Below are 13,101 nucleotides of genomic sequence, written 5' to 3' on the forward strand. Positions count from 1 at the left end.
GAGAGAGAGAGAGAGAGAGAGAGAGAGATAGAGAGAGAGAGAGAGCACGCCATTTGTCCTAATGCTGAATGCCAACTTCTCAGCTTTCCCAAGCCCAGAAAGCAGCCCAGGCCATCTGCCACCTGGAAGAAAGCAAGAAATGTGGCTTTTCAGGGCAGCCATCCTCCATTTGTGTTATCATTCCTGACATATGAAAGAAAGAGAAATGGCCAAGGAAACACATGCTCTGTGGGCTGGGGGTGGCTCAGAGGTGGAGTGCACTCTTAACGTGTTTAAGACCCTATGTTCACTCTCTTACCATGAGAAAGAAAGGGGGTCAGAGGGAGAGACTTGGACATTATTTCCTTTGCAGGTCAGTATCCTCAAATTTGGGCCATATCTCTTTATCTTTGGGCTTTTTGTAAGTAAAAGGAAGTGGAAAAATGACAGAGGTTTGCTTTTTAATCCTCTGTTCCCATTGTAGATGTCTTTTATAAATAGAAATTCTATTTTGCTTCTGTAGTGACACGGTTTTATCTATTCTTGGACCTACTATTCAGTTTTATTGGCACATTGTCCCAACAACTATATTTAATGTACTACTGATTTAGAAATATTAAACTTAAACCCAAGGGAAAATAACTGTCCTTTTTAAAGGCTTGTTAATTACAGAATAATAAAGACAAGAACATGTAAGTATATAACTGCAGAAATGAATCATGAATGAACATACCCAAGTCCAGCTAAGTCTGAAACAAGATTTCCCAAAGCTGCAGCTGGAAATTTGAAAAACATAAAATGAATTATCAAAACCAAGCCAGCAAAGGTCACAGTATTACATCACGTGAGTGGCACTGAGCCCTGGTCTTCTGGAGTCAACCTATTTCTTGGCTGTGACAACTATCTTCGAAATGGCTCAGAGATAGCTCTAGGTGCCAAGAGTTTAAAATGGAGCATAATCCTAAAGCTATAACATTCTATCTCCATTGATAGTGTTTACCTATTAGAGCAGAAAATTTCTATTCGTCTTTCAATACTGAAATGTCCGAGTTTTGTCTTTAGCTTGACATTTGCTTCGGGAAATTTGGATATTAGAAGCTCAAGGACGAAGCCAAGTTGGCAAGCCCAACTCAAGAAAGGAAAGAAAGGAAAATACTTATTTTAAATTTTTTTCTACTCAACTTGAAAATAACTAATTTAATAGTGACAAACGGTAAAAAGATTTAGGGTAATATTGAATTATGAGAAAAATATGCCTTGACATGGACAACTTAGTTGAGTCTGTTACCCACTAACATACATTACTTTCAATTTCTCAGGGGCGGAGAACATACACAGAAAACTAAGAACCAGAAAATTAACATTAAAGATGACTAAGCAAATAAACATCTCAAGGAACAAATTCATGAAAAATAAATTATCATCTTCTAAATCTAACTTACTGACATTTTTAAACAATATGCAGACAACAGAATTTTAACATTTGCTATTATTAAATACCTGCCATTGTTGAAATTCCCAAAATAATTCCAATAGACAATTCAATTTGGGTTCCCTGAAAAGTGATGGGGAAAAAAATTAAAGCTAACACGGCAATAAAAGAATATCAACATGCTAATAAAACAGACTGTGTAGTCAATATGCTGCTATCACACAATTATACCCAAAAATATCCATAAATGTGCACAGTATGAGATGGTTCACTTAATTCTCTCTATATATTCTATATTTATTCTATGTTTATATATCTTAAAATATTTATTATATATTCTATATTTTAATTCTATGTATATATATACATTCATGATGAAATAACCAATCACATTTTATCCATTAAAATTGTGCCTTCCTAAAAAATAAACAGCAACACATGTAGTAATCAATCCAACATTAATAGTCTAATTTCTAGATTCTTAATTTTACTTTTCTATCTCCCGGAAATACATTTTAAAGCTCTTTGAATACAAAGCTGGATACATAGGTGATAAATTCTGTTAACATATTGTTCTATTGCTTACTCTATCAAAAGATTTGAAAGACTAAATGACTTTCTAGGAAAACTGCCATTAGAAAGATTTTCCTCAACACCTTTGGTTCCTTAACCATTAAATAGCACAGCTGGGATTCGTGTGTCTACGTAGGGACAACTTTAACTGTCAACCACACTGATAGGTCTGCTTTAATGAGACCTGAGTAATGAGGACCCACTGGATCTGCTCATTGGAGGTCCCCACATTTCTATTCCCCTTGGGTAAAGAGGAGGAGCTCATGGTTCCCACCCACTCAACAGAGGTGGCACTGAGGTGACAGGGATGCATGACTCCCAGTTGTCAAACAGAGGAGGTCCTAGGTCTTCTAATTCAGCTCCAATCCTTGATGAAGGTAAACTTAGTTTTCACAAACTCCCTAGAAGAATAGCATTGGACATAGTTAATAATTGAACTATCAATATTAAGAAAAAGAGGCTAATGTGCTACACAAACTCAGTGCTCATCAGTCAGTCCAGAGTGGAAAGCCTGAAAGACACTTGTCTCAATTCTCCTATCCCTCTGCTCTCAGTTCTACCCCTTGAAGACATAGAATTCTTGCCCAAACAGCCTGATGCACCACTCTCCTAGACACATAAAATTATTAACTTCTGAAGGCACCTAAAATAGCAGATTTCTGAGGAAAATAAAACAGAGAGAAAAATAACAAAGATACATATTTTTCTTATATAAATGTGAAGATGGTAGAGCACCACTACAGAGCTGTGCAAAAGTAAATCATAAATGTGACAGCACCCTTAACAGTGCTGAACCACTGTCAATAACCCAGGAAGAACCTTTAAGGCATTTGTGTGAGCTGTAGCTCTGTGGTCAGAGTATCTGCTAGCATGCATGAGGCTTCCAGGCTTGGCCCTATCACTCCCTACACAAAGTAACAGTAAGAAACAAGAAGTAGGGGGCTGGAGAGATGGCTCGGCAAGCGCATGTAGGCTCACAACCATCTGTAATTGGATCCACTGGCTTCTTCTGGTGTGTCAGCCACAGCATGCTCATATACATAAAGTAAGTAAATAAATCTTAAGAAAAAAAAAGAGAAAGAAACAAGAAGTGTTTGCGTGCTTTATTACTCAGGGAACAATTCCCTAAATTTATTTATAATAAAATATTACCTTTATTTTGCTCTGTGTTCTGAAAATTTTTGTTTTAAATAGGTGAGTGGGAATTACAAATAAATCTCACCAGTTATCAAAGTTAAATTATCAGCTTAATTACTCTTACCTTACAATTAACCTATTCTTAAAAATTCTATCCTAAGTGTAAAACATGTCAATTCCCAAAATGACTAAAAAAATTACAAAAAGCAATCCAGTAATATAAATTATAATAAGCTATATAACCTAAGACTGAATATTACTAGCAGCCAATAATAAAGGTCTACTTCACCTATTATATAGTTGACTATAGAGAAATTTGACTACAAAGCCAAGAAGGCATGTCTAAGAGAAGGAGGAGGGTAAGTTTATAACATGGGCAGAAGACTCCATAACTCATCCTGTCTGAAACATTCACATCTGCTCCACACTGAGAAAAGATCATCTGTGCTTTAAGACATGGTAAAGGGCAAAGACAAAACAAATGGAAAAGGCACGTTGAAAGCCGGCAATGGTTACTCGGCTCCCTTCAGAGAATCTTCCACTGTGTTACTCATCCATGTTTACCTCTGGAGTCAAATAAAGCACCTCATAGGAACATGTCACCCTCTCAAAAATAGTCTTCAACTACAGAGACTGGATTTTTGTCAAAAGCATTATTACTCTTCATTGGCTGTTGAAGTCCGTGATTTAAAATACTTATTTCAGTAAAAGCTGGGGATGTGTCCTTGAAGACGGATTTTATGTAAACAGGTTATTGGTAACCTAGAGTTAAGAAGCTCAGGTCTGGTAAAACACTCTACTCTCAGGCACAGCCACGAGGAACACAAAATAACAAACAATACTGAACTGTAGTCTCTGGTCTGTTTTGCTGGGTTTGGTCTAGTCCCATGAATAGCTCCATCTGCACACAGACACTCATTAGCTTTTTATAAGACACTGCACAGGGTCTGATTAGAGATCTAACAAGCTATTAACTCCCATTGTCCTCTCTTCAAACTACCACTACATACTCCCCTTTATTCAATATGGAGCTTTTATTACAAGTAGATATACTTTGCATTAACAACAGTAATTTAGACAACTCAATGTTAGCAACCTGAGAAAAGCAGTGTGGTTCTAAATAATTAAATACTCATCTGACATTCGTATATACAAATCCATTTTCTTCTCACATGTATACTAGGGAAATAATCCTAAAAATGACCATTCTAGAATTATATCTTAGGTCCACTCAATTAACCTGTGTCAGCCTTTAGAAGTCTGGTCTTGCCACAGCATGATACCAAGAAACCCTGCAGAGGTACTTATGACCCCAAGCTGTGCACAGCCAGAGTCACTGTGACTGCTGACTACAGCTGACACCATGCTGCTGTGACCCCTGTACCTCTCTTAAACCAAAGGGACAGATCGACCCGCTGGAAACCTGGCCCTCATTAATTTGGATGCAAGGCTAGAAGACCCTATAGCCAGCACATCATCTCAAATGAACTGATTTTACACTTCAAACAATGCATGTAGCCTATAAAACAATTATGTAAGCTACTTTTTAAAATTCCTATTTTATAACTAAATCTATTTATCTTCATTGATAGGACAGGTGAATTCTAAAACACCAAAAACTCTTCCATCTCCCCTCCCTTCCCACCACCGCCCACCCTTCTTCTCTCTCCCACCATCTTTCTGGGTAGTTTCCTCAGTAATAGTTCATAGAAAACTATTAAAGTTATGATTCTGTGGAGCTCACAATAGGTTCTCAGTGTTCTAACTCAGAGAAGCATTGTTTTTCAAATGAGTCTCAGTAAAAAGCTCTCCTTGGGACTTCAAACTGGTAAGTTGAAAGAAATAAGTTATTCATACTTTTTTTCTCTTCCAAGGATTTAGGTAACCTTTAATCTATTTACTGCTAATATCCAAAATAGTTGATTCCATAAAACATTGGAAAAGAACAGCTAAAAGGGAATGTTTATAATACTACACAACGCAACAAAGGCGGAAGATGTTGCAAAGTGAATCCTAACACATCTCAGGACTAAATCCTAAGATGAAAGCCTTGACCATGCCCCCAAGACACCTAAGATATTCTAGAATGAGAAAATTCAACAAGGAACTAATCAAATACCCTCTATATGTGATAAGAAGTACCAACACAACTAAGAACCCCAGATACATTACACAAATTTGCTCCTTAAGAAAAATGTTAGAAGAGAATTAAATAAGCCACAAACGTTTGTCTACATGCCTTGCCAAAAGTTTTATGATTAATATACATGATGCACTAAAATTGAACTTGCTCACTGTTAATTAACTTGACAGATATAATATATAAGTTATTAGGAAAATGTAGAGCACACTAATTTCTTTACTCAAAGTACAAGTGGTGAGGACTTACTGCAACAATCATAATTGCGTTATCCAAAAAGCCAAACCCTACGAAAGGTATCGCATTGTGGAAGAATACTGAAAAACATCAAAACACAGAAAAATATATTTTAATTTCTTGGTAATTTTAGAATGAACAAAACAGGCCATGTAATTAAAGAGTTAAGAACGACCATAGTTCCTGTTGCTGCTGTAAGTTTACCTGACAGAAGTTATGCTGGGATACAAAACACAAATATGTAACACATAAAAACAATTTTTAGGCCTTTATGTTTTCTCAGTGGCAATGCACATATATACAGTTCGTGGAAGAGTAAGTCTGTAAACATGTGATGCCCCCACTTAACCTGACATATGCCAGTCTATTTCTCTCTTGTGCCTGAGGACTATCACAAAACTACTAATCTCTTTATTTGTAATAATAATTTTTTAAAATGCCTTCCCTCAAATTCCAGGGAAGTTATTTGACTGTTTTTACTCCCTCATCAACTCTTTAAAGAAATCTTAGGAAAAGACAACTTCATCTGACATCTGTGTGCAGTCTTGAACATCTCAGAACCTATCAGGATTCCCAAATGCTACTGAAACTGTAAGAACCAGTATTTGCTTAATATCAAAATGTGCCTCAAAGGCCTCTTCCAGCCAAAGACACTCCTCACGTCATCTGTCTGGTACAGAGCCTAAAACCTGGGATAGTAAAAGTCTAAGTAGCAAACTATATCTTATGTTATAATTCTACCTCATTTTCTCAAATTTGTGCCTTTAGCACACTATACAGTGCCTAGGACACAGCAGATGCTCAAAAATAATTATTTACAGCAAGGACGACTAACCTGGAAAAGAAGCTAATTTCATATTTAGACAACTGGAGGAGGCTGTGAAACACTGAAGCTGGGAACAGGAAAAGACTACTCTAACTGATCTTTACAATGTTAGGTCAACTGACAACATTTTTCAATAAACATCAAGAATCTGAGCTCTATGCTATATGTAAAGATAGTCCCTCCCTGAAGCCAGTTGGTTATATTTGCGAGTATCTTCAGATTCACTTTTCTTTCGATGTAACTAAAATATACAATGTTATTAAATTATAATCCAGATGTTATAAAAACGTGATACTGCTGTGGTAAGCTCTACGAACTGGAAGTGCTACAAGGCAGGTATTTTAAAAAGTAAACACCTCTACCTACAACTACTCTCAAAGAAATGTCACATTCAGCATGATACCATGCATCAACATGTACAGATTATTACACCAACAGTGCATGGCAGACATAGTCAGTCATTTCAATGTCACTTGTCACAGCAACAATGTTCATGATGAAGAGCAGAATATCCCACTGTGATTATCACTGCAAAAGCTATCAGGATGGTAAAAATCAACCCTTACACTCATGACGTGGGATTTAGCTCAAGAACCCAGCTTACTTCTCTGGCTTTTCTCCTGTGTCCACTGGATGCCTAGTGAATATCCTGACTTTTATAGTAAGCAGCTTCCAAAACACACACAATCCTGACTTCATACTACAATATACACTTAATAGGCAAAGGGGGACACTGGAAATTTTACAGTCACCTACTATCTAAGTGTATCTAGTTACAACCTTCTCTGTAGTCTCTGAAACACAAATATGGCAGAAGAAGGGGGAAATCAGCTGAGGTCACTTAATATTTTAATAACATGATGGCATCTCAATAAGATGTTAATGACATTAAATTAAGATTACACTGATTATTTATCCTGGGAGAAGCCAGTCAGTAACACTAAGGTGCCATACTAATCAGCTTGAACTAGGAAGTGGGTCTTTATCTTTATATTATCTTTTATTTAAATAAAATAAATCTGTCAAATAAATAAAAACTACTTTTAATTCAAAGGAGAAAAATTAAGTTTCTCAAAAATCACTGGGTACCCCACTGGGAACTTGAGATACAAAGACACATAAAACTTGGCTTCCACATCGCAAAGGATTTAGACATAGAAACCTATCCACATAAACAGTTCATTTCAACATCACCTACAAAAATGAGAATAGTGTTGCATGTACTATAAATACAGAAGTAGGACTCTAGGCTGGGAGAATCAGGGAAGATTACCTGGGAAGAGAGATCTTAAAGAATTCTTAAACTGTTTTGGTGTTTGAGGAAAGTTACTAATTTCTAACATAAATTATATTCTACCTAAGAGAGAGGGAAAAAAAGAACTATCATTAGTTTTTTCCTAGTCATTTGAATTTGCCTTCCAGTGAATAATGATTTCCTGCTAATTCACTATTTCTTCAATTCCCTTTGGCAAACACTATTCTATAGCTAGGCAGCTGTTAGCAGATGACATTTAATACTTAATTACCTACTTAATTACCACCTACTCAAATTCACCACCACACTTTTAAATGATTCTCTTCCACTGTCTTTTAATAAGACCCTAAACTGTTTTACATCACTCCCATGTTAACCTGCAATATTCATTCTTATCAGAAAAGAACAGTACAGCTCAGTAATGAGCTTCTTCCTCCTCAAATGAACTGCACTTCCTTTCTTACTGCTGTGAATGCACTGTCTGCATCAGAGAACAGTTAGCCCAAATCTAAAATTAAGTTCTTCAGTCACCCAACTAAATCCAACACATCCTTTTACCTAGGAAGTAAAATATAATATAGATAGTTTCTGAAAATTAAGAAAACTTCTAACATAAATTTATTTTTTTTACTAGATGATAAGAACATTTAAAAAATATTAGTTATCCCATAATACTGTGATATATTTTCAGCCAGGATTAGAAAGCACTCTTACATGAGAAACTAAGATTACCCATTATTCTATCAGGAGGGCTTAATTTACTGACTGTTGTGCAACTATAAGAAATAGTTCCTTCAGGTCCAGAAGAGAGGTGCATTGTTATCACTTGTTAATAATTAGAGAACCATTACCATATCTCAGCTGTCCTGGAGTGGGTGGTAGAGCTTCCAATTTTTCTAAAGGGAAGAAAGGGTATGGAGCAAGAATTAGTTATGATCGTATAAAACAGACTTACAAAATGGAAAGATGGACTTAGGTTAGTAGATTTAAATTACTCATTTTAAAGAATACTGGTATGGAGTAAATTACAAACAGCTTCAGCCACATGCAATGGGTCACACTAATGGGGATTCTCTTTTATCTAGGTCATGGTGTCATTATGCAAGGAGCCCATTTGCATCAATTACAGTAAAAACACATTCTAGAAAATATGGAAACTCTGGATGATTTAACAAATATATACAAACTAATACTGAGAGCAGAAAAAACAACCACCCAAATTTGCTTATACTTGTTTGTTTATTGAGTTAGAGACAGAGTCTTGTTCTACAGTCCAGGTTGGCCTCGAATCCACAATCTTCCTGCTGCCAAAACACATGTGCCACCACAACCACTTGGAAATTACATGTTAAAGGCAATGTCATTACAATAATAGTTTTACTGGCTTGTATCATGTCCTCTAATTAATTCCATATAACAATATACTAAATTTTTTAATTTTCAAAGCTATACTACTAGAATAAATAGTCTATACACTGGAACAAACAAACAAACCTAAATAAAAAGACAGTGTTTTTATCTAAAATAGCAAATAATAAATGCTATTTATAATGTATGGCAGACAGTTCATCTTCAATCAAAAAGCTGAAAGGCAACAGGTAATATATGACAAAGCTTTCCCAACTATTAACAATGTATCATGTCTATCATGTAAAAATTTAGAACTATTACAAAACGTAAATAGAACATCTCACTGTCTGTGAAAGTTAAAAGGGTTAATAATTCCATCTTAGGTAGAATGACTTGGTAACTCAGAGAAGAACATGTACAGATTTGTCCCCAGCAGGCACCTATATAGAAAGCTTGGTTCCCTATGCAGCTGAGTTCAGAGGTGGGGCTTTGGGAAAGTGGCTGGATCACTGGGGCCCTGACTCCATCGATGGATTCATCCTTTACAGAGTAGTAGAATTGTGGCATTATTCAGAGGTGGAAAGTAGGGTGTGGGTCCTAATTGGAAGACATGCTTGGAAAGATTCACCTTCTTTGTGCACAGTCCCTTCCAGTCTGTTTCCTAGACACCATGGGCTGAGCAGCTTTGAGCAGTCCTTCTGCCATGATGGTCTGCCTCATCACCACCCAGAAACAATGGGGCCAAGCCACTACAGACTGACTCATCCACATGAAACTGAGAGCCAAGATGAATCTTTCCCTTATTGTATTTGGTCACAGCAATGAATAGCTGTGGTTTATATATTTGGGAGAAATATTACCAACACATTTTGAGAACAGAATAATACTAAAAACAAAGCCTGACACATAAAAGTAAATATAAAGTTGCAGGCCAGAGGTCTAGCGCAGAGCTAGAGTACTTGTGTAACAGGTACAAAGTTGTAGATTCAATCCTTGAAACCAAAGGGATGGGGAAAAATTGAAAATTACAGGCCAACTTCCCTCATGGACTCAGTTAATCTGTAGTAATACAAATACTAAAGTAATTTAATATTAAGAAACTAATCTTGGAAAATGTAATTAATAAAGGGGGCTGGAGAGACGGCTCGGTGACACCCACTTAGTGGTGCCCAGCACTTGAACTCTAGTCCCCCAGGTTCTGACCTCCTCTGACCTCGGCAGGAACTGCACAGACACAACTCACAGGCATGCATGGAAGCAAAACACCCATGTGCATAGAACAAAAGTTGATCTTAAAATGTAACAAAAGATAAAGAATCCCAGTTTTCTACGTGACCAAAACAACCAGAAAATCAGGCTAGCTTGTAAAATACTGTAACCATCTAAGGAATAGTTCATTTTTATTCCTTGATGACTGAGATACTGTACCACAATAAAATCCCCACTGTGAAGCTGAATTCCTGTTTATCTAGGAAATGTAAAACTGAAAGGAGCCACTATACAAACCGTAAGTGTGTCAGAAAAGAACATTTTCCCCCTCCTAACCCAGGTGCTTTTGAATTTCTTACATAAACTTGTAAGCTTTAAACTCCATGTAAAGAAAACGGCAAGTTAGAAAAGAAAGAAAAAAACAAAACAAAAGAAAAAGGAAAAATGTAGAAGCTTTTTTTAAAAATAAGAAGATTAGAGATTTGATGTCAAACAGATTTAAAAAACAAAAACAAAAAAACAACTTGGGAAGAAACCCAGGCCACACAGGAAGCTCAAGCCTGAGGCTCCATTATAGGAGCACAGGGTTTTCAGCCCCTCCAACCTACCTGCTTTGTTGCTCAGCCATACAGAGGTCTCTAGACATTGGGTCAGTCACAGACAGACAGACATACATGCAGCATAGTGCCAATCACCCCAAGAAAGCAGAGAATCATCCAAGGTGCACCCACACTTCACTTGCCACTAAGGTTCCAGGACCCCTTGGCTGTATTCTCAAAAGTTTACGCTGAATCCTTAGCCAACTGTATAGTTGTTTCCCTTCGTGTCTAGTGAGGCATCTGATGGGAGAGGAAATGACTAACTGGAGGCTGATTCTAATAAACTGAACTCCAGCTAATTAGGTTTTCATTTTTGCTATACGGAAAATATCCAAGAGGCTTTTTCATTGGTAGAAGCTCTTCCGGGAGTGTAGTGGTTCTGCCTTTAATCCCTGCAGTGCAGTGAGCACAGGCCAGTGGACCCGAGTTCAAGGCCAGCCAGGGCTACATAGTAAGACCCTGTCTCAAATTACAAACAAACAAAACCGGGCATCTTGGCACTCTGGAGACAGAGACAGGTGGATCTCTGTGAGTTCAAGGCCATTCATGGCTATGTAGAGAGACCCTGTTTCAAAAAAATAAAAAATAAAAAATAAAATAAATAAAATAAAATAAAATTCAAAAGATACATACCATACTTAGGACAGTGATCCTAGATCTGAGTGTGCACTATTGTAGAAACTCTATGACCTAACCACTGTAAAGCAAATACTTCCACTTTAGAGCTCACATTTACTTCAATCCTAGGGTACTCCTGCCAGATTTTACCCATAACTCACAGCTGAAATATGACTTACATTAAACTATTATTAAAAAAACTCAGGTTACAAAAGAAAATCAAGTAACATTGTACTGTACAGGCACAAAAAGGCAGGCTCTGTGTGCGTGCGTGCGTGCGTGCGTGCGTGCGTGCGTGCGTGCGTGCGTGTGTGTGTGTGTGCGTGCGTGCGTGCGTGCTTGCGTGAGTCTGTTCAGGTAAGAGAGAGGCTCTGTGAAGCCTGAGATGACAGGAACACAGATGATCAGCTCTACTGCAGTACGAGATAGAAAGCCTGGCTTATCACTCACAGGGGACACTTTAAGAACAGATTGGAGAAACAAAAGCCTAATGTCAATCATTACTATTTTGTGTCGAGGAAAATAAAAAAACACTAACACATTTTAGAACAACAAACAATAAAGCTGAACTTTAAAAACTTTCTCCCGACTTTCACTGCATCAGCAGTGGATGACTTACTTTCCCTATGATAAAGCAAAGAAAGAACTAAGCCTTCCTTCTCTTAAGAGTCTACCTGAGAACACAAGTCCTGGGGGCTCAGTGCTCAACATCTGACAAGGGAGAGGAGAGGGATTGTCACAGAGAAAAATCTCTCTCTCTCTCTCTCTCTCTCTCTCTCTCTCTCTCTCTCTCTCTCTCTCTCTCTCTCTCACACACACACACACACACACACACACACACACACATGTGCATGGTGTGTCATGCCATGTAGATATCAGTGTCTGACCTGTGGTCACTCAATACATAGAGAATAAGGCAATATTTCTCTTCCTCACTTTGATATAATAACATTTAGCTGTTTTACAGAATTAAAATACGTACATGTGACTTCTGTTACTTATATCAAGATGTACCACATTTCTAACACTGCTTTTGCCCTTGAAATCATCATTACTTGCTGAATCTGTGATGTGTCACAATCACCAAGAAAGAGGTTTGAGACCAACAAAAGAAAACATGGTTGAGTAAAGGCCAAGTTTCTCAAATCTTATTTTTGCTGGGTCTTTCATGAGATAACATTTTTTCATAGTGAAGAGAAATCAATTTTATGTATGAAACCATCAAACCCTTACCCTATTTGAGGAAATAATTTTCTGACACTAAATTCCCAAAACAATTTATTCCAATGGCAAAAGCCCATATGCCTTACTACTGATTTATTTCAAAGTAATAAAAATCATATAAATTTGTACTCACAGCAAAATTATAGTAAAATAAACTACACAAAAACAAATGTAGTGAGCATATATTATCCGATGTTATCTGGAGAAGAGAAAACAGTATTTGTTTATATCCCATCTGCCTTAGCCAAAGTGATCTTACAACAGTATTCATTAATTTTTGAATCTGAGCTTTTCTATTAACTTAGACAAATGTATAGCAGATTAATTCTTTATCGGAAACTTTAATTAGTTGCTGTTTTTTCATACATAGGATTCCATACCTAAATCTCTTGTGTTCCTCAGAAAAGTTATTAAGTGGTATTTCCTGTGGTGTTCTTCAACCCAAAATAAAAGCAAGTCATGTATTTGAAGACTGATCGAAAGCTATAAAATGTCTCCTAGGAAAGCATGCCTCACAAGCCT

General features: G+C 36.9%; 1 protein-coding gene across 2 annotated transcripts in view; it reads right to left on the bottom strand.

Annotated features, from left to right (window-relative positions):
- The window catches only part of Tmem65 (transmembrane protein 65), a 41,782-nt gene that overhangs the window by 6,840 nt on the left and 21,841 nt on the right, over positions 1-13,101 (bottom strand). For both annotated transcript variants that reach the window (XM_031358040.1, XM_031358039.1), the window contains 4 exons: positions 8,431-8,475; positions 5,511-5,578; positions 1,480-1,534; positions 713-755 (listed from right to left, as the gene is read on the bottom strand). In XM_031358040.1, the coding sequence (XP_031213900.1) occupies positions 713-755; positions 1,480-1,534; positions 5,511-5,578; positions 8,431-8,475 (211 nt within the window). The remainder of the gene's footprint in view (positions 1-712; positions 756-1,479; positions 1,535-5,510; positions 5,579-8,430; positions 8,476-13,101) is intronic.

The sequence above is a fragment of the Mastomys coucha genome, unplaced genomic scaffold, assembly GCF_008632895.1.
Source record: "Mastomys coucha isolate ucsf_1 unplaced genomic scaffold, UCSF_Mcou_1 pScaffold7, whole genome shotgun sequence".
NCBI lineage: Eukaryota > Metazoa > Chordata > Mammalia > Rodentia > Muridae > Mastomys > Mastomys coucha.